Raw genomic sequence first — 21664 nt, forward strand, 5'->3', positions numbered from 1 at the left:
TTTCAAAATAAAAAATTTCGAAATGCGTTACGTTTAACGGAAAGAGGCTGAGGAATACTTACTTTAGAGAGGATTGAGTTGAGTGAATTTTGACCTTAATATTATATTGTTTTTCTTCAGCCAAAAAATTCTAGCCGACTAAGAATTCGTATAGCTAAAACATAGCGATGGCGTAAGTCCGCAATCACATATCTCGTTTGCAGTGCCTAAAAATCTCCGCCTCTATGTTATTTTTTTAAAGGAGAACAAATTGACATCATTCTTGGAAGTTTATATGCAGAATTTTCTTCGCACGGAGAAGAAAAATCACAGCAGTTTTAAAGAATTGCCGTTTATAAAGAAAAGTATGACAGGAAGTCTGCGACATCGCAAACCGAGTTATTTGATTGCCGACTTACATCATCGATAAGTTTTAAAACACTTCTCTCAGTTTTGACTTGATGTATGCTAGGTTTTTTCCCGATAATTCAGTTGAATCTTGTTTGAAGATCTTTTTGCATCTGAGAAGCTGATGCTTCATTTTACTTATTTTTCAATCATGAGCTGAGCTTTTTACCACATTTACAACCCCTTTGATAGACTTCATGCATAATGCTATCTGTAGTCAAGGAAAATCATTTTACTTTCATTTTAAAAAAACAAAGTTTTATTTAAAATTATGTGGGTACAGGCTGCATTCAAATGAAGACAGAAGAGTTTAACTTGAAGAGTCAAATGAACAAGCCGTGTTTACAGAGGGCCAACAAAGTTATTTGAATTTTGAATGCAGTAAGGTGGTAAAATTTTGACACAGGTTAAAAAAACAATGAATAGATTAACAGCTATGGCACTCCTCTTCAGACAATTCAACAGATGCAATTATGTCTTGTCAATTAGACCACATTAAGCAGAAAGGAACCGAGGCACATAAGCTATTGCGAAATTTAATTGGGCATTTTAATTTTTCACATGAAAACGGTTGTGCAGATTTTGGAGCAAATTTCAGTGAATTGCGTGCATAGCAAGAAACAAATTCCTAGAAATTTTCAAAGGAATCCGCACAAACGTTCTCTTGTAAAAAATTAAAAAGCCCAGTTACATTTGGCAATAGCTAATGTGACTTGGTTCCTTTCTGTTAAGCGCAGCAAATCAGAGACAGATTTAATGAAAGCTAAAACAAGAGAACAGATGTTTTCTCATGGGATACTGATAGCAACATTGTTGCAATGAATCTCTGATATTACTCCACTTGAAAATATTATGGGGACAGTTTGAACGATTTCACAGCAGTTAAATGTCTATATTAAAGATGTTCTCCAACACAGAAGGGAAAGAAAAAAGCTTCATCCTTCCATACAAACTCCAAAAAAAAAGGCAAATCCAGGAAGACTTTAGTAATTGCAATGCAACTTTGCAAGGTTTCATCTAAAAACTGATTTTTTTTTTTAATTGAGAGGGAATCTTAGTCGAACCACATTTCAATGAAGATTTACAGCCAAATTTAAGTAAATAGCTAAATACAGTTTCAAGTGAAAAATAGCAATGTTGCAATGTAACTAAGCCCTTCCGTACCTGAACCTCTAACATAAATATATATTTTATAAATTATAATTTTCTTCTTCCCTTTAAATGTGAATACTTAGCTTTTTTTAAGTAACATATATACTGAAAAAAAAAAATCGGTCAGTCCACAGCAAGGAACAATGAATAGTTTTATAATAGAATGAAATTGGCTGCACTCATTAACATTGAAAGAAGGTTTTACAATGAAGATTCACTTTTTATTGCAAACTTGCACATGAATTAATCAGTATACTTACAACAGTATTGTAAAATATAAGAAAAACAAGAAACCTAGGAACACGACCATAAATGATGGGTCCGTAAAGCATGTCTTCAACAAAAGTGAATTGATGATTGAAATTTCAGTTTTTAATGGTGTTCATAGTGCAACATCATTAAAAAGAAACTGTATTAGGATTAGAATTAGGTGTTTTTCGAGGCCTGCAGTTTGGCAGCAACACATTGTTGTACAAGCACATTGAAGCATAAATAGGCTAAAAATTTGCTATTAAAAGCTACCAAATCAGCCAAAATTTTCATTGATTTGTCATCAATTGAAAAAACAAACTTTACTAAATTCTTAACACCATCTAAACCTAAAAGCTGGTGACAAGAATTTTGATTTCTCCTTCCATCTTTCAACTGGTTTATGATTTGTTCATCGTTGTGGGGAAAGAGAGTTTGATTACTATCAAGATTACATAAAGACAACATTTTTACAAGAATTGAGTGTCAAAATGACAAGGTGAAAATGAGATATGATAGTTTCACTTCAAATTTTGCGCGATAAAATTTGATTTTCAGAGGAATTAATCTGAGTTTACTTTAAACACTGTTCCCGAACCTTTTATTTGACTGATGTACGTCATAAAAACAGAGCAGTAATTACTCAATGCAGTATGTAATGAATCCCAACTGACATACCATCATGTTATCTTATGGATACCCAAAAATCAATTCTTTATCAAACTCTTAAAAATATCAGCTTGCAGATCTGTTGTTGCCATTTAGATAGAAATTTTTTCTGATTTTTGCAAATCGCTGACTTGGTTACCTCTTTCCGATGAAAATTCAAAATTCAGCTTATCAGACTAGAAATTCTGAAAAAATGAGTTGCTTTAGATTGAATAAATAAGCAGAGGAATGAAAATTCTACTCTCTTTGACAAAAGAGTCATGTTAAAATGAGTCAATAGGTCTTTACGCAAGTCAAGTTTTTATCAAGTACTTATTTATTCAATGCTAATAGCTCACTATTTATGAACTCATTCACTTACATAAGAGCTACTTTAGCCATGCTCTTGCTACATTCATTGATAGTGGCCGAATTTTAAGATGTTCCTAAAAATGTCCATGACTTGGAGCCTTTCATATGAGATCATGACTTCCTTCACAGCAACCTGGATCAAGTCTCAAATCGAAAATTCTACGATGAAAACGAAATTTTGTCTCCCTGTTCGATTTGCTACAGCTTCCATTTAATGGTTAGAAATTTGAAGAGCTTAGTTGAGCATCGTATGCCTGTCGTAAATATTCTTGCGCTGTTCTTGAACTTGCCTCTTCCACTTATCCTGTTGGTGACCCACGCGGTTCAACACATTGCTTCCTCGCATACCCATCGGGTGAGAAGTTCCAGGCGCTTGACTTGAACTGCTTATATCATCCTGCAAATTTCCACAGTCTAATTAGTTACCGGTTAAAATAAAATCATGATATTGGAATGACTAAAATGGTGACTCATTTAGCGTGTAAATCATGTATAATATTTCAGATGTTGGAATCTTCGAACACCTGTCCATTATTCGACAGTAGACTAGCTGATAAAGTGACCGTTGAACCACTAAATATGAATTGGCTTGCCACTTGTCACTCTTACCTCTCAAAGGTAGATTGCATTTCATGGCAGACTGAGATACGAAAAATTGTTCTTGACAATTTTATAAGGTACGGCATATTTAGATAAAATTCTTGAAAAATTAATTAAAACTGAAGATGGAGACGTTAACATTTCTTTCAATTCAATGGACAGAATAACCTTAAAAGTGAAAATTACATTTAACCTCAGATTATTATCAAGAGTAGAGTTGAAAAAACTTCTAACCAGCTCCAAATCGAAAGGGTCAGAGCCAGAGACTTAATGCATTGCAATGTGGCCAGTTCCATCTGACAAATTATTTCTTTATGTATTATCGAGTTGAAAAATTTTGGTTTATAAAAAATATTCTGAGCCTTTGTGAGGTCATACAGTCACAAAGCAAATTAAATACCAGAAGTAGAAAGAAAAAATTTACTAGTGTCCATGAATAAATGAATAAATTGTTGCGAGAGATTTTGCGATTGAGCAGAGGCATTCAGCTCCTCTGACATGGACTCTTTTAATTGGTGTCGTTGACCTGCGGCCCAATTATTGAAACTATGTTGGCCCAACACAACAAGACATAGCCTTATCTTGACCACGCAATATATCACAATTCGATTTCTTATCGGGCTGCTTTAGACTTTCAATAATCAGCCCGCTGGAGGTAGTGGAAAACTCCCTTTTTCATATGGCATACTTTACAGCATCTCTTTCGGCTTCATGACCAATATCAGTATCCATGGCTAAAGTGCGAAAATATGTATCTTCAATTACAACATTGTAGACTTCCTGTCACACTTCATTTTTTCTTCAAAAAACTAGGCAATCTAATTTCTTTAAAACTTCCTTGGTGTTTCTTCTCTATTAGCAGAATACATATTCTGTAAAAATTTCAAGCCAAAAATGTGGCTTGTTTCTTTTAGAAAGAACATATTAGGGGTAGACATTTTGAAACAACCCAATGGAGGTACATGGTTTTGCACTTGGGCCATCAATATTTCAGTTAGGAATTAAAACCTTTCAACAAAATTTCTTAGAAGTTCCATCTTACAGAGCAAAACTTAGACAATTTTGTCTCCTCCAAACATGTTCCTTCAAGTCATTTATGAGTTAGAAAACTGCCAAATATGAAGAAAAGCTGTCTAAAAATTTTTCATGTTAGATGGCATCAATGATTCAATTTCATCATTCAAGATTTTTATTTTTAATTCCTTTCTTCACAACCAGTTCTTCTCAATATTCACAGCAATTCCTGAGTGTTGCTAAGGAAGTCTGAGTTTTTCATTAAAAAAAAGTAATTCAAAATAAATAAAAAAAAGGGTCTTACTTCAAAGCTACTTACAATTATTTTGAACTCTCGGCTACTTACATCGTCGTTCGTGTGTTCAACATAATTTCCCTTGACTCGTTTGTTTAGTAACGGATCCAGACAAATAAGGAAAAGCATATAGATTACTAACAAAGAAATGACCCATATTACAATTATGACCACAAACTGCAAAAAAAAAAAAAAAGACAAGAGTAAATCATTGTATTATAAGAACGTGTAGAAAAGTAAATGGAAATTTTGTTATGTTACTTTTAAAATACGTGAAACATTTTCTTTCCGTACTGCAAAACTTAATGTATTTGGAAGATAATAAAATTGTACATTTGCTTTTGATTTTTTCGGTTGAATTGTGGAAAAATGAACAGAACTCTCATCCCCCCCCCCCCCCCCCAAAGAACAAAAGGAACAAACTGGTCGAGTGGGTAAAATATACAAAACAACACTAAATAAATTAATGAATAATTGATGATTTGAAGCAATACTTTAAATTTGTAGGAAAAGTTAAGAAGAGATACAATTCAAGACACTTGGTAAGCTCAATTTTCCATTCCTCTGTTGCCAGCCTTAAATGTCAGATAAGATTTTCTAAGTTGTCACTAATAATTCGAGATCTTTACAAAGAACAATGGGTTTGGAACATGTCGTCCCTTTCTATGAAGAATATCACAGGCATCAAAATGTTAACTTCACAAGTAACCCAGAAGACTGATTTGCCATTGCTAGAAATGTTATTCTACCTTGAATTTTAGCACATAGAAATAGGATACGTCTACTACAAAAAACTGCCTAAGGGTTATGAAGAAAATTACTTTCACTTGAAAAATTAGCCTTTGAGATACACTGCCGATTGCAGCTCCCAGCCTGGTGGCAGATTTAATTGGCATAATGCATGTTTCATGGCAGAATGCTTGCTACCATCGCCAAAATTGGTGCTTGTGATACTTTTTCTCAAAAATGACGTTTGTCATATTTGTCAATTACCAAATAATGAGTATGTTTGACATGTACAACCAAAAATTGGCCTAACTCATGCATTCTGGTTATGCACAGAGCCTGAGATGGCAATTTTTCAGTCATTTGTTGGTGGTTTTGGTTATTACTTACTTTGATAATGTTTGTGTTCCTACTTTCATAAGTACACTCACATCGAGAGCACATTTCCTGTGTTGTGTTCCCATGCACAATTTCTTCAACGGGACCGGCGACTTCATCACAGTCACTGCAGTTAGAAAATAAAATAAAGGTATTATAAAAAGATTATGGCATCTGAGAAAATATGCATCAGGCCTCACTAATTCACCATTTTAAATGTTACTGACCCAAAGAGCTGTAATAGGACTGCATTTTGCAATTAGGAACTATAATTTTTGGCTCAGTTTAAATACAACGTAAGTGCTATTAGTTTCCCTATGCACATGAGTGTTTTTATGGATGAGCCAAAAATTTTAGTTCCAAATTGCACAGTGTAATCAAATTTCAGAACTGCATCCGCCCAGTCGCAGGGACGAGGTCACCCCCAATAGGCTCATAGTTCTTGCTCCTGTTTGCTGTTGGCTGGTGCTGATTTCAACCCTAGCAGGTAACGGATAGGTTCTTTTTCGTTGGAATAACTCAAAAACGAAAATGAATTTACTTGATAGAAACTTTAAAAATTAATTCTCAGGACTTTCCTGAAAGAATTGATGGGTAATAATATGAACTTTTTCTTATTGCATATGAGAATTTTTTTTGAAAATCCTTAAATAGTAGTTAGTGGTAGGAAAATAACTTATAATGCATTTTGCTTTTTGCCACTGTCCATCATTTTAAGGATTCTCATGTGAGATGTGAAAAAAAAGTCGGACTTCTTGCTCATCTATCTTTTCAGAAACTATTCTTTATTGAAGCTTCTCTTGCAGTTTTGCTGCCATCAGCCATAGGAACAACAATGAATAAAACTTACTTGCTGAGAGGGACACTGGTAACACGTAATTTTTTTACAAGCCTTGTTCCATTTTTATAAGTGCATACACATTTGCATCGTGCGTCTTCGTACGACTGACCCTGAAAGGAAAAAAATGGAGGAAAAGATCAGGAGTGGATTCAGAGTTAATCTTGACTTAGCATCAAATTTTGTGGCCCTTCATATTGCGAAGGAAAAGATACTGCGGTCAAGGGGTTACAGATTGGATTTCTGACAATGGTGAATACTAAAAATGTTTCCCTGCATTACACAACTAAGATGCAATGAGGCAAAATCACCTGGCTCTGAATCTATATGAGTCAAAACTGATGTTTCTTAATCACCTGCGGGCTTCAGTGTCTATAGACACTATTAATGCTACGTCACAGAAAAGCGATATATATCAATTTTTTTGAATTGGTGGCATTGAAAGAGGTTATGCCAATGTTATTGTTTGGATCCAATTCGATATAATAACTGCATTGTCGAAGTAAACTGTTTGGGACCGTTGCCCAACGGAATTACCCGATTCCCAACGCTCGGCGTTGTTCGACTCCGTTTGGATTGCCCGATGTCCTGGACTGTTTACCAAACGGAAGTCAACAAGTCATCGCTCTCAGGAGGTAGTTGAGAGCGTTGAACTAACCTCTAAATGTAATTGTGCACTCAAAACACAACAGTTTTTAGTTGACAGAGACAACCGACAACGCATTTCCCAACAGGTAAGTTAACGGTTACGTGATATCCGTTAGCGTTGGGCACCCAACGCAAACGGAAAGTTCACCTCGACAACGCACCTATGGACGCTATTAGTGGCGACGTCATCATAGGGATTCTCCATTATATCGAATTGGATCCAAACAATAACATTGGCATAACCTCTTTCAATGCTACCAATGCGAAAAAATCGATAGATATCTCTTTTCTGTGACGTTGCACTAATAGCGTCTATTGGAGAATCCCTATGATGACGTCGCCACTAATAGCGTCTATAGTTAGGATCTAATCTCTAACACATGCCGCCCATTGTTACTAGAAGTAGGTATATACTTAGTTCTAGTAACAATAGGCAGCATATGTTAGAGATTAGGTGGCCAAGCAGTAATTGAGATGTTTCAATTCTGCACATGGTTGGTGAAGTTTGACTTCACAGTGAACGTATCTGAGAGTACTTGATGCATCTTGCATAGGTACACATGTCTCAAAAAAGTTAAGATCAGAGAGAATCAAGCAAGTTGTTTCTTGAACACAGCGGAGGGTGTATTGTCCAAGTAAATTACGGAGGTCAAATTTATCAATTAATGTTCCAAAGTGAAAATTCGCCTGTCTAAAATTTTCCAAATTTTACAAAATAGAAATTTTCGTTTTGTAAAAGATAAATAAATCTGACAGACAAGATTAATCTCCCCATTGAAGCTCACCATGATGATAGAGGGTTACACAATGTCGTAAGCGCTTGTACTTGGGTTAAGGGAAAAAACTTGTATTACCTGTACGTAAAGAACACATGACAAGAGGATAACGCCAAATACGAATAACTGATGAAAGGAAAGAGACATTCTGAATTAGAATATCATAGTAAAACGAGAGAGAAATCCATTGAAAATCAAAATTTGTCTCTGGTGTATACGCGAACTGACGTATCTCGTATTTACGTTTAACCGAGGCATAGACCAACATAGACATACCTCAAATAAAAGTGGGTACTCGCATCCGAAAATAGCTTGTTTACTGTTGTTGTCAGTCTGATTTTCCTAAAATTTTAGTCAATTTTTAAGTTGCATGCAGTTTACACTTTAATGCTCTGGTCTTCTGACTTGCACAGCTTTAGAAAAATTTCAAGGGAAATGTTATCAAGAAATTCCCCTAAGAAATCTCAACAGTGGTCAACTTATGAACAAGTTTTCGCGCGCTTCAGATTGCGTTTTTGATTGGTTGATCTGAGTACCCTATTAATCATGCGTGAAAGACTGCCGTCACAATGACAGTCCGTGATATTCTCCTCTGAGCTAGAGTTTTTCCTGTTGTTTTCCTAATCAGTTGAAGTTGAATCCTGCGTATTTTTGTGATCGCGATTGTGAATTGCACTCGTGATTTTCCAATTCGGTCTTCTGCTCCTATTTCTTGCGAAGAAAAAAGAAAAAATGGCTTGGTTGCCACTGGAATCTAATCCCACCGTAAGTAAAAATTCAATAATATCCATATCATTTCCCTCAGATGGTGAGATTTGGTGAACGAATCCTGATTTATGAGCAACTAACCTACAAAGACTCGCCGGCTGGAGCTTCATCTTACCGTTCATCCACCCATGCCGGAAGTAGTTCCAATTCGTCATTTATTTTAGACGGTCGGAACACTCTTCCTCCTACAGCTTATAAAACACTCTTTTTTACGTACGAAGTCATCCATCTCAATGGCTACGATCTCTAGTTGCTATGTCAGCTTTCAGGGGCTAGACATCCATCCTCCTTAAAGCGCGTTCAGATTGTATGCTGAGTTGTTTGTCAGCTGCCTGACGTGCAGCTTTACAGGCCACTTGACGAGCTTAGAGAATAGGGATCTGAGCCCTCCACCGAGGCGCTCCCTTTCTTCACTGTTGAAAGCGTTTGACGGAGGGCTCGTTGAACTGCCCATCGAGCTGCTTGTCATGCTGTCTGAATGCGATTACTGTTTTCAAAGGACCAAAATCCTTGGACTTGTGTAACTCTGTATGACATTCTCAAGGGAGGATGTGGGGCTCTGAAAGAGCTGTGAAGGAGAGTTCCAACTTAAATAAAATAAGTTATTCCGAAGGACCTCAAAATTCCTGTGATGATGCGCGACTCAAATGCTCTGACCGGCGAACATTTTTTGCTTTGATATTAATCAAGGTCAATAGACCCAGGTCAATTTGTTGAAAAGTTGTTCTTTGGAATATCTGGATCTGGCAACTGACGCCCCCCATTGACTGTTTCACTTCTTTCCAACGTCGGGCAGGCATTGCCCTCCCATCTGCCTAAGACCAATGTCATTGGATCGGGGGAACATCAGAGTAGGCCAGGCATATCATAGAAATTCTTTGGCAACACAGACAGCCCTTGCTGTTGTTTTCCAAGGATTGTCACAATCAACTTTCCCAACAAACTGACCTGGGTCTATCGACCTTGATTTTAATCACATCCCTTGATTTATCCATGAATAAGATGTAAGTACTTACTGACAACAGGGTTTAACAACTATCGTTCTTTTCAAAAATGTCATGCATCTAGCTTAATCATCCAACTCAAAGAATATCTTCTTAGTGAAATTTTAAACAAATTCTTTTTTGTTCTTTTTCAGGTAATGAACAAGGTATGTCCGACTGTGGTGATATGGCTGGCCCTGTCTTTCATTGTAGCTCATGTTCTACATTACATTCACAATGCCAATTGCCATTGCAATCCTTCTCATCAAGCCTCTGAAGCTTATGTTGATAAGTTCCACACAAATATTATGATTACTTTCTTATTATCCAACAGACATGCATTCAAGAAGCATGAGTAACTAAGTTTGTCAAAATGTTCTTAGAACAAGTAGTAAAGTAAACGGAATTATTAGATAAATATTTTTTTACAGCATCTGTTTTACCTTACAAGCCAGGTCATGGCCTACTGTTTAATTTTAAGTATAATCTTTCACGTTTTTATTTGTGGTATTTTAAAATTGGTTCCAAAAGGCTGAAAGGAGAATCATCTACTTAAATGAAAAGATTATAACATGACCCATTCTCCCTTTCAATGGAAGACCACTAGGCATTTTTTATTGAACGTTTCAGAGACTTTTTTGTGGATTACTTAATGTTGAAAATCAGCGAAAGTTTGGACAGAATTGAAGTGCTGCGTGCAGAGAGGGCATTTCTTGGTTGCGGTGTCTCAGAATCACCACCAACATTTCATCCATTAAAATTGAAGCAAATGTATGGAATTCGCTGAGACTTTTACTGAATTTTCTTTTCAATTTTACAATTATGATACCGAAACATTTCAGAAAATTCACCCTATTGTTTCCACTCTAAAATATGAATTGGCAGTGGAGATTTCAAGACACCGCAACCTATAAGTGCCCTTTTTGAACCCGCAGCCTTAATAGCATTATCATCATTGTGTGAAAAACGAATTTTATTCGTAAATGTCCATTTTTCTCGGAAATAACAATATTGACTCTGAAGGAACGGGACTAACAGTTGATGCTATTTAAGTCAAAGTATATCACACTCAACAGCATCGCAATAATATTTCAGAATTTTACCATCAACTCGAACATAATTTTAAGTAATTGTCCACTCTAATGTATTGTTTATATTGTTCTAGTTCATGCAAAGTCTAGGTGTTCCAGACACGGTCCAAATTGTTGATGTCTATGGGATTGATCCTGATTTACTAGCTGTTGTTCCTAGGCCAGTTTTAGCTCTTATAATGCTATTTCCTTGTTCTGATAAGGTATAAATTTTATTAAATATCTTGTCTTTTTCGACTAAGCTTCCATTCAATTTCATTGCTTTACGATCAAAAATTGGAATGTAACTCTTATATATGTCTTTCCGCCTGACTGTAGTCATAGAGGAACTGTTCCAGCCGTAATGTCCGATCAACTGCTCTCAGATTAAACAAATCGTACCTGGCAATGAGGTGTTTATTATTGCTTATTCTTCTCCATTCATTCACAAAGGCTCTGTAATGCCCTCTTTGTTATTCTAATTTTTTTTTTTTAAAAAAAGGGTCTCAATCCTGACTCTCCTCATTTGGATAAATGCACCAATAGTTGAAGGTACCTTATGAAAATCATAAAGCATCAAGTAATGATGAAACAATAAAGAACCCAACCATCGTCCATTAACTCTTGTAATATTTTTTTCTCTTGATCCTTCAGTGCATCTTTAATATTAAAGCTTTTCTGAAATAAAGTCATGCAAGCCTTTCTTTCTTTACTTGTTGCTTCTGTGCCATCAAATATTTTGACATTTTTCTCATCTGTGTCTTCCAGCATTCGGAGTACAAAACTGAGCAGGAGAAGGAAATAGTTAAAAAAGGTCAAACCGTCTCAGAAAATCTGTTCTTCCTAAAGCAGTATGTTCATAATGCATGCGGCACCATCGCTCTCATTCACAGTTTAGCAAATAATCAAGAAAGGTAACCAGTTTTTTCTCTAAGATCAATTCACTGCATGGGCAGAACCAGGGGGGGGGGGGGAGGGCTGGCCCCTGCCAAGCAATGTGAGATTTTGCTAAGTAAGCGTGTGACTATCTTCCATTTATGCAATCGGCCACCAGGCATAGTATGAATTAAAGCACTTTGATAATTGTTTATCTTGGAAATTTCAAAATGAATATTTCCTGTAGAACATGATTCGTAGAAGGAAAATGAGTGATAATAACTCCTAACTAAGATAATAACATTTTTATTTAGCATTAGTCTTGTATAATGTGAATTTCCGACTCAGAAAAAAAACAAGATCCTACTTGAAACTAGTAGTGGCGTACCATGGTTTTGGTAGGCTTCTTAATAACGCAGTGGTCCCTCCTCACCATGTCTTGTTCAAAGTATAAATAACATCCTATAGCCGAGCCCAAGTGCTCAGATTGAGCTTCCATCATTTTCATACTACGAAGACTCTTATGCTAATGTTCAGTGTTCATTTTAACTCTAGTGGATGATCGTTTTTCTATGAGCGCAAAGTCAAATTTATGCATAAAAAGATGTTGATATCTTGGTTAGGAGTTTTTTTCAGTAATTTTCGTTGTATAAATTGTATTCTACATGAAATGTTGAATGGTGTATTAAAAAAAATTTTGAACTTCTTTTTTCAGCCTTGTCATCTGGAAATGATTGATTTAACCCTTTATGAGTGATCATAGGCCTTGATCACTAGTCATTAAGAGTAGTTGAACTTAGTCCTTTTCTTTCTTATCAAATTGTCTTCATATAGGATTTTTTTTTGGCGTAACTTACATTCTGTCTTTTTTCTGTAGTAATGAGTTCGACTCGGAACAAATTTTGTCCCCAACTTCCTTAATTATAATCTCTAATCTGTACATTGATAATCTGCCTTAGTTTTTTCATCCATCCACAGATTCATTCAGAATCATCCAAACGATTTCTGAGAGTCTCTCAGATGATTGGCAGCAATTTTTATAAAGAGTGGATACCTCTTTAATAGAATTTTTTGCTCACATCCTATTAAGCCCATTTTTCCAAAACTTCATTTTTGCTTTAACGTTTTCTTTGGTATCATGACAGTACAGCATTGTAAATTCAAATATCAAAGTAGCAAAACTTTGTCCAGAACAAAGTCCAAAAAAGCACATCCAATATTTTGCCATAAGCAGTCTGTTGATAAATAAAATTCATTTCCTATCTACTTATTTTTTTGATACCTTCCATGTTCATAACAATAATTACTCAGTCAAACGACTCGCTTGGTTTTGAAGACAGCAGTTTGGAAGCCTTTTTCTAGTGCCTGTACATATTTATCCAATATTAATTTCGTTCAAATTTTTTTATGTATTTTTTTGTACTTACATAGGGTTACAATTAAAGACGGTTATTTGAAGGAGTTCCTAGACCAGGCAAAAGACCTTAATCCAGAAGATAGAGGGCATTTGTTGCAAAAATCTGAAGGCATTATCAACACCCACAAAGATATTGCTGTAGAAGGACAAACAGAGGTGAGCTCGTTTTTTGGCCTCCTTAAAATTCCAATTCTAACTTCTTAGGTTAATCGTAGTGTAGATTACTGTGTGCTGAAAGGTTCAAATGAGCTTCACTGAGTTATGTTGGATTATTTTTTGCCCAAAAATGGATCTTGACTCATTCAGCAATTAGACCAGTAGTCTTCCAGTTTGATGATCAGCAAAATTTTTTTAACTCGGCAACAGTTCTTTACAAGGCTAGAAAAGGTTTCAAAATGCTGATCATTTTTCGAGACTCAGCAATTTTGCTTTTCGGCAAAGTTCCTATTTAGTATTATGAGAAAAGGCTCAAAATGTCAGATCCACCTAAATTTTTCAAGGCAACGAGAGAAAGGAAAGAAGTTCTTTCCTTTATTGCCTCCAAGACCCAAAATTTGCCTCATTTTTTTTGTGATCTAGGAGTGCCAGATCAGATTTTCAATAGAAAAAATGGAATTCAGTCCATTGGGAAACGGAGACTAAAATCCGTTTTGTCACAAAACAGGTCAAATTTTTTGTATTAATTTACTGACAGTGTGGAGTAAATCAAGCTCCTAGGAATTTTCTCAGATTTGTTTAATTCCTGATTGCAAAGAAACCCTGTTTTGAAAATGCCAAAAATTAGACCCATTTGAAATTGTATATTTGGCGGGGCTGATAGTGCAGTCAGGAGAGGAAAATGGTATTTTCTGATTGGCTGAACTCATACTCAGGTATTCACTTCTTACATCCACTCCACTGATAACTTTTGATTGGTCGGATTTTTAATAGCTTTTTTTCCCACCAGAAATAATTTTTTGAACTTTTCAATGAACAAAACTTGAAATTAAATCAAAGAATCTTATAACTTCTGCTGAAGTGAAATATTGAAAATATCGTAGTGAAATAGGTCATTAATTTTTAAGATTTGTGGCACCATGATCGTCAAGTTCATGTCGGACATCTTATCAATCCTTTTTTTATATTCATACATACTTGATATTTTTTTTTTCATTGCTAGGCACCTGATCCAACAGATCCAGTTCCATACCATTTTATTGCTTTAGTTGAAAAAGAAGGCAGCCTGTACGAACTTGGTAAGTTTTCCAAGAAATTATTTGTCTATTTTTCAATTTATTCAGTCTATGTGAAGCTCTGAGTCATGCTTACTTTAAAGAAAGTAAAAAAAAGTGTGGCAGGTAATTTTAGATCTTCAGAAAACCTTATATGGATAAATAATAAGACATCGGTCAAGGATAAAAAAAAACCCACCAATAATGTAGCCTGAAGTGTAAGTAACAAGGTGGTAGAATACTACTGGGTGGTCATGACAGGCATAACACTAGAGTGCAATCCTCGCACCATCTACTGTTGATACTGAATAACTCTAAGGAAAAAACAAGAAAACTTGAATATTGAAAAAAATCAAGAAATCAGATTGAATTCTACCTGACGGCTTTTTTACTGCTACCTTTTCTTTTCAAATGAGGAGAGAAGAATGCCAAAAATGTCAAAGAAGGGTCTTACATAAGGATTTTTGATTTTTCTCTCTCCAGCAACTTTGCAAAGTTATCCTTCATGACCTCATAACAGGGTGTAAATTGAAGCATTCTGATGCAAAACCTAGACTCTACATGTATCAAACTGCATACTGTAACAGTTTTGGCAAATTTTTTGATCAAGCAGCATTCCTTCCCTGCTTTGTTGTTCAAAGTGTCAACAATGTTCAGTATCTAAGCTGAAGCGCCAAGTTTAAGAATACCATATTTTCATACTGCAGAGACTGTCATATTATTGTTTAGTATATGATTTAACTGAAGTAGGTAATGGTTTTTATCATAAGCGCTTTTATCTTGGTCAAGAGTTATTTTGAATTATTTTCCTTGCACAAATCACGTTTTACACGAAATTATTACAAGAACTTGTGCATTATTGTGCAGTAGTTCACTTGACGCATGTTGCAGCTATAGTTTTTTTTTTTTCATATTTTCATAATTTGTTCGGTGTTTCCTCTCCTTACCATTGCTAACATATACATTGTCTAATTTTTTTTCAGATGGTCGCATGTCTTTCCCAGTCAACCATGGTCCATCCAGTCCGGATACGATATTAGAGGTATGTTGAATCATCATTTTTAGCAGTTTGTCAGAATGTGAGCGCAAGTGACTCAGCTTTTCTTTTTGATAGCTGCTCATTGTGAACTCTTCAAAGTAAAATCACGATTTACTAAGAAAACTTTATAACCTTATCATTCTCAAAAACCTAAAAACTTCATTGGGCTGTGTTAGTACGTAGATTGTTCAGAAAGTTAGTTTACCAAAAATTAACGTCAAATTCGTCAGTAGAATAGGTGCAAAAAAATTACGAGCATTCTGGCGTTTGTTCTTCAAGTTTACTGCAGAATTTTTTTAGTCTACCAAATCAATATTGTGGGTAGCAATAGTTATCTCCGGATCAAGTCTAAACATGGCAGCGATGGAATCGGCCTGAAAAAGAAGGTGACGGTGAACAATAGACGCACGCAAGTTCCTTAATCTGAAAATTAAGCTGGATACTCCTAAACTGAGATGGACAGATGGCATCTATCTAAAACGTTGAAACGCCACTCACCTCCAAGTTTCCACAAACAAACTTCCTTTAAGCCCTAAATTGAATCAAAAACTTTCAGCAAATATTTTCTTGGGTTTTTGTGCTAAATTAGGAGGTCAAAATGATCGCAAAGGCGGTATACTACGCATACGTGCCAATAATGAAAATAAAGAAAATAAAAAATTAGAAAAGATTGCCTCACACAGGTAGACTCTCCTCTTCTTGTTAATTGTTATTTTCTTCACCTGCCTGTATCACTGCCACTATCACTGTATCACTTTAAGTGTCAAACCGCTCTTCACAGTGAATGTTTTTTTATCATTTAATACCCTTTTAAAGTTGGTCTTTAAATTTATTCCTTTTTTTCCCCTCCAGGATGCAGTCAAAGTTGCCAAAACGTACATGGATCGTGATCCAAATAATTTACACTTCACACTAGTTGCTTTAACCATGGATTCCTAGGATCTGACTTTTTTAATTTTCTTCCGTTTTGTGATTTTACCAAATTATTTTAATATCTTTACTCTCTTTGCGTTACATTTTTTAACTTGCGGAAGTATTCCTCCTCCATATCTCCTATTATAATGGTAATGTCATCGCCTAGTTATATTTTTCTCTCAGCATTGTTCCAACCAGTTACAAGCCATTTCCAATCTTATGTTCTCTCATTGAATAATGCGTACACTTTACAAGGTTATGGATTACAAGGATTTATTTTTTGATGTACGCTCTCTTCTAAGGAAAGGTGTTATCACTTATGGAATTTGGAATTGCTTATTTATACTGTTTTAACTTAATTTTATATTTTTTTCTCACCCTTTAAAATTTGCTTCCTGTGGTTTATATAATTTTTTCATAAAGTTTTCTACTGATCTTTGATTGTTCTAAAAATAAAAATCACATTTTTCTTTTTACAAAAACACTGACACATGTGTTCTGTAATTTATTCATGCTGTTTTTTTTTTTTATTTGGTCGAAGTAATGAAAATTACCTGTAGTGCCAGTAAGACCTTTTTGTCGATGCACCAGTTGAAAAGATCGGAATTGAATTGTTACAATTTCTAAGATTCCTTTTATGAAAAAGCGTGGATGCAAGGCATGATTTCTAAATACTGCCGGTTCTATCATCGCATACAATCAGAATCTGGCTTTAATGTACAAAGTTTATTTTTAAATTTTTGCTTTTCTTTCAAAATTTAAGCACCCATATTTTTCTATACAAAATCTTGATGTGGAAACTCAAGGGTTCTCCAAGGGTGCTTCGTAGCATTTTTTCCTCACCAATTTCTAAGTTTTTTGAATAATCCTGCACCTAGAGGCATAGGAAGAGGGGCCTGGACCCCCCCAGAATTGGAAATAGTATCATCTGCCCCCCCCCCCCCCAGAAATTCTGGATGATGCAAAAACACCTTCTTCAATGGTAAGTCTCTATAGCCGTGGCCTGTGAGAGGATGCCTATAAATAGAATAACCTGTTGAATGCTACAATTTCAAAGTATTTTAACCTTAAAATGCATAAAACTGGGTGATTTTTAGGCAGAAATTGAAGGAAGATTAGCGCCACAAGTTTCTCGAGATGCGCTCAAATTGAGTTAAAATTTTAAAAATTTGAGGGGCCAGGCCCCAAGCAAAAGCAAAATGACCTAGCTACGCCTATGCCTGCACCTATGGTTGTCTGATACTCTTAAACGTATTCTAGGTGTGATACACAGACTTATCTGTTGCTGGTAGCAACAATTGTCGGAAAAACTCTGTTTTTGGCAACATATTAGCGTTTTTTCACCTCCCCTCCCCTTCCCATCCTCATCCGCCATATGTAACCGCCTCAGAAGAAGTATAGTCCGGTCGGTATTTTCAGGGGTAGTTATCAAAACTAATTTTTCTGAATCGACACAACTCTCGCCCAAAAACCAAGTTTTAGACGTGCGCACTTTAGGGTCATTGAGATACCTTTAAACTTTTTTTTATTAAATTTTATTTACTTTTTTTAATTCTTTTTTTCCAAAATTGATATTGCTACAGACTTACTCTGGCATATTTTGAGATATCTTAACCTTCACTTCTCTCGAACATGACAGCACAGAGGTACAACTATTCATGCTTGATGTATGTCCATGTTGCATCTGGGTGTTTCCAAAAATATCTCCTTTTGAAAACCTTGGCTTCACTCAAAATTCTGGTTGCCACTGGCAAGGGCGGACTGGTAGTCGAAAAGTTAGGAGGGAACCTAAATGTAAGGGCCCCTCTAAGAAGGTCCAGGGGCCCTCCCCCGGTAAATTTTGAAAATTTCACACTTTTTAAACACGTACGCATTATTAGTGTTGGATTCTACGGTACTTGAACTTCAAAATAATCGATTCTCAGGATTCATCGGGGGTCCCTTCATCACAAATGCTTCTGGCGACCTTCCATGTCTCTTAGGGACAAATTTTTAAGGAATTCGGGGCCTTTTAGTGATTGAAAAGGATAAGAAAATTCCAACATTACGGGAAAAAACGATGACTCAAAAAAAATTCGCCGCGGGGGCCCCTTCGGGACCTCCGCGGCAAATTGTCAGGGGGCGATCGCCTCCCCGCCCCCATGGCCAGTCTGCCCCTGGCAGCACAGGAAAGTCGAAAACCAAGCGGGGACGCTACTTCAATATTAAACTTCCAACGCCTTGCTAAGGTGCAGGGATACAACTATTTGAACTCTCCGGAACGCGTGAGGTACCACGCTTCAATTAAAGGCGTTTTCGAATCTTCTGTATTTACATGACGAGATTTTCCAAATTTGATTGCATTATATTGTCGATTTGAGTTCCTTTTATTATTTAGTTAAATTATTCCTGCTTCTAAATTCTTAAGTATTCTGCAAAAAATATCTTTCTGCGAAGTACAATCCCGGCTTTAGCGCCCTTAAACTCCGGCCTTACCGGTCGAAACTGCAGTAGCGGTACAGGAAAACCGAAAAACAACGCGGGGACGCTACTTCAATATTCAACTTCCATCGCCTTGCTAAGGTGCAGGGATACAACTATTTGAACTCTCCGGAACGCGTGAGGTATCACGCTTCAATTAAAGGCGTTTTCGAATCTTCTGTATTTACATGACGAGATTTTCCAAATTTGATTGCATTATATTGTCGATTTGAGTTCCTTTTATTATCTAGTTAAATTATTCCTGCTTCTAAATTCTTAAGTATTCTGCAAAAAATATCTTTCTGCGAAGTACAATCCCGGCTTTAGCGCCCTTAAACTCCGGCCTTACCGGTCGAAACTGCAGTAGCGGTACAGGAAAACCGAAAAACAACGCGGGGACGCTACTTCAATATTCAACTTCCATCGCCTTGCTAAGGTGCAGGGATACAACTATTTGAACTCTCCGGAACGCGTGAGGTATCACGCTTCAATTAAAGGCGTTTTCGAATCTTCTGTATTTACATGACGAGATTTTCCAAATTTGATTGCATTATATTGTCGATTTGAGTTCCTTTTATTATCTAGTTAAATTATTCCTGCTTCTAAATTCTTAAGTATTCTGCAAAAAATATCTTTCTGCGAAGTACAATCCCGGCTTTAGCGCCCTTAAACTCCGGCCTTACCGGTCGAAACTGCAGTAGCGGTACAGGAAAACCGAAAAACAACGCGGGGACGCTACTTCAATATTCAACTTCCATCGCCTTGCTAAGGTGCAGGGATACAACTATTTGAACTCTCCGGAACGCGTGAGGTATCACGCTTCAATTAAAGGCGTTTTCGAATCTTCTGTATTTACATGACGAGATTTTCCAAATTTGATTGCATTATATTGTCGATTTGAGTTCCTTTTATTATTTAGTTAAATTATTCCTGCTTCTAAATTCTTAAGTATTCTGCAAAAAATATCTTTCTGCGAAGTACAATCCCGGCTTTAGCGCCCTTAAACTCCGGCCTTACCGGTCGAAACTGCAGTAGCGGTACAGGAAAACCGAAAAACAACGCGGGGACGCTACTTCAATATTCAACTTCCATCGCCTTGCTAAGGCGCAGGGATACAACTATTTGAACTCTCCGGAACGCGTGAGGTATCACGCTTCAATTAAAGGCGTTTTCGAATCTTCTGTATTTACATGACGAGATTTTCCAAATTTGATTGCATTATATTGTCGATTTGAGTTCCTTTTATTATCTAGTTAAATTATTCCTGCTTCTAAATTCTTAAGTATTCTGCAAAAAATATCTTTCTGCGAAGTACAATCCCGGCTTTAGCGCCCTTAAACTCCGGCCTTACCGGTCGAAACTGCAGTAGCGGTACAGGAAAACCGAAAAACAACGCGGGGACGCTATTTCAATATTCAACTTCCATCGCCTTGCTAAGGCGCAGGGATACAACTATTTGAACTCTCCGGAACGCGTGAGGTATCACGCTTCAATTAAAGGCGTTTTCGAATCTTCTGTATTTACATGACGAGATTTTCCAAATTTGATTGCATTATATTGTCGATTTGAGTTCCTTTTATTATCTAGTTAAATTATTCCTGCTTCTAAATTCTTAAGTATTCTGCAAAAAATATCTTTCTGCGAAGTACAATCCCGGCTTTAGCGCCCTTAAACTCCGGCCTTACCGGTCGAAACTGCAGTAGCGGTACAGGAAAACCGAAAAACAACGCGGGGACGCTACTTCAATATTCAACTTCCATCGCCTTGCTAAGGCGCAGGGATACAACTATTTGAACTCTCCGGAACGCGTGAGGTATCACGCTTCAATTAAAGGCGTTTTCGAATCTTCTGTATTTACATGACGAGATTTTACAAATTTGATTGCATTATTTTGTCGATTTAAGTTCCTTTTATTATTTAGTTAAATTATTCCTGTTTCTTAATTTTTAATTATTCTGCAAAAGGGTACCTATCCCTATGGGTAAGGGCACCAAAATGCCCCTCCTCACGGATTTTGAATTTAATGGTCTAAAGCCTTTTAGGAGGTCCTAAAAACATGGTTTTGGGCAATTTTCACCTCTTGACCCCAACCATCCCCCCTCCAGCCCCAAAAAACCCATTTGTCGGGGAATTTTGGGGTATTGTCACGTTTTATTTCATATCTATCGCATTTTTCGATAAAAATGCACCAAAATTTCACCAATTACATATCAGACCAATTAGATTCTTGGGTACAAAAATAAAATTTATCTTACCATATTTTGACCCCTAAATAAATTCGTAAAAATCGTCAATTTCCAAATTTTTACAGATTTTAGCGGTTTTAAAAAAAATGAGGACACATACATTTTTTGTTTTTGCCTTAGTATGTACGTAATATACCCAGTTATTACAAAAAAAAATTCAAGCCTTCACGCATGGTGGCTCCCACCGAAAAAATGGTTTATTTGGCGCCAAAACGGTCAAAATGGCTATTTTGGCAATGGTGTACTCGCACGCTATCAAGATAGTAACACTAAAATCAATAATTTTTGGTTTCAATGTTTCAAAAATCATGCCCTAGTATCGTCAAAAAAGGTTTCAAGTCGATTAAGTCCTTGTGCCCCACGTAAAGTACCGGTTTTTGGCGCGAAAATGGTCGATATTGCTATTTCAGAACAGAGGATACTCGCGCAGGGTGGCCTTAATTTTTGACTATCCGGGGGTTAAAGTGCGGAACCCTGCAAATGGTTTCATTTGATGAGAGAAAAACGGGGATGAAATAAAAATTGAGAAAAACATATTTTAAAACGCGCCTCAAAGAGCCTAAAGCTCCGAGCGTGGCGTGCGAAGACGCGTTTTT

At 36.3% G+C, this 21664-nt stretch overlaps 2 protein-coding genes across 4 annotated transcripts; one reads left to right on the plus strand and one right to left on the minus strand.

Annotated features, from left to right (window-relative positions):
- Positions 1 to 617: 617 nt before the first annotated feature.
- Positions 618 to 8341, minus strand: LOC109033892 (uncharacterized protein CG1161). Of its 2 annotated transcripts, none has more exons than XM_019046741.2 (5): positions 8162 to 8341; positions 6672 to 6772; positions 5834 to 5948; positions 4742 to 4894; positions 618 to 3205 (listed from the first exon to the last, which is right to left on the minus strand). In XM_019046741.2, exons 1-5 carry the CDS (start codon positions 8228 to 8230, stop codon positions 3044 to 3046), a joined length of 600 nt encoding a protein of 199 aa, XP_018902286.1. In that variant the 5' UTR covers positions 8231 to 8341; the 3' UTR covers positions 618 to 3043. The 2 variants fall into 2 exon arrangements, with proteins under 2 accessions (XP_018902286.1, XP_018902287.1); XM_019046742.2 differs by having other exon boundaries at positions 4769 to 4894; positions 8162 to 8340.
- A 1636-nt stretch (positions 8342 to 9977) lies between these two features.
- Uch (Ubiquitin carboxyl-terminal hydrolase) lies at positions 9978 to 16850 on the plus strand. 2 transcript variants are annotated; one of them, XM_072301880.1, is made up of 7 exons: positions 9978 to 10118; positions 11000 to 11128; positions 11673 to 11818; positions 13212 to 13353; positions 14357 to 14432; positions 15392 to 15450; positions 16300 to 16850. In XM_072301880.1, the coding sequence occupies exons 1-7, from the start codon at positions 9993 to 9995 to the stop codon at positions 16384 to 16386; spliced, it is 765 nt and encodes a 254-aa protein (XP_072157981.1). In that variant the 5' UTR covers positions 9978 to 9992; the 3' UTR covers positions 16387 to 16850. The 2 variants fall into 2 exon arrangements, with proteins under 2 accessions (XP_072157981.1, XP_072157982.1); XM_072301881.1 differs by having other exon boundaries at positions 9978 to 10001.
- Positions 16851 to 21664: the final 4814 nt, after the last annotated feature.

The sequence above is a fragment of the Bemisia tabaci genome, chromosome 6, assembly GCF_918797505.1.
Source record: "Bemisia tabaci chromosome 6, PGI_BMITA_v3".
Lineage (NCBI taxonomy): Eukaryota > Metazoa > Arthropoda > Insecta > Hemiptera > Aleyrodidae > Bemisia > Bemisia tabaci.

Bases quoted from the DNA above. Each gene is read 5' to 3' on its own strand.
- LOC109033892 (XM_019046741.2), bottom strand. From the start codon at position 8,230: ATGTCTCTTTCCTTTCATCAGTTATTCGTATTTGGCGTTATCCTCTTG. The intron at 4,895-5,833 runs GTAAGTAATAAC...TTTTTTTTGCAG, and splicing joins GGAACACAAACATTATCAAA to TTTGTGGTCATAATTGTAAT. The intron at 3,206-4,741 runs GTAAGTAGCTTT...GGAAATTTGCAG, and splicing joins GCCGAGAGTTCAAAATAATT to GATGATATAAGCAGTTCAAG.
- Uch (XM_072301880.1), top strand. From the start codon at position 9,993: ATGAACAAGGTATGTCCGACTGTGGTGATATGGCTGGCCCTGTCTTTC. The intron at 11,129-11,672 runs GTATAAATTTTA...TGTGTCTTCCAG, and splicing joins TATTTCCTTGTTCTGATAAG to CATTCGGAGTACAAAACTGA. The intron at 15,451-16,299 runs GTATGTTGAATC...TTTCCCCTCCAG, and splicing joins GTCCGGATACGATATTAGAG to GATGCAGTCAAAGTTGCCAA.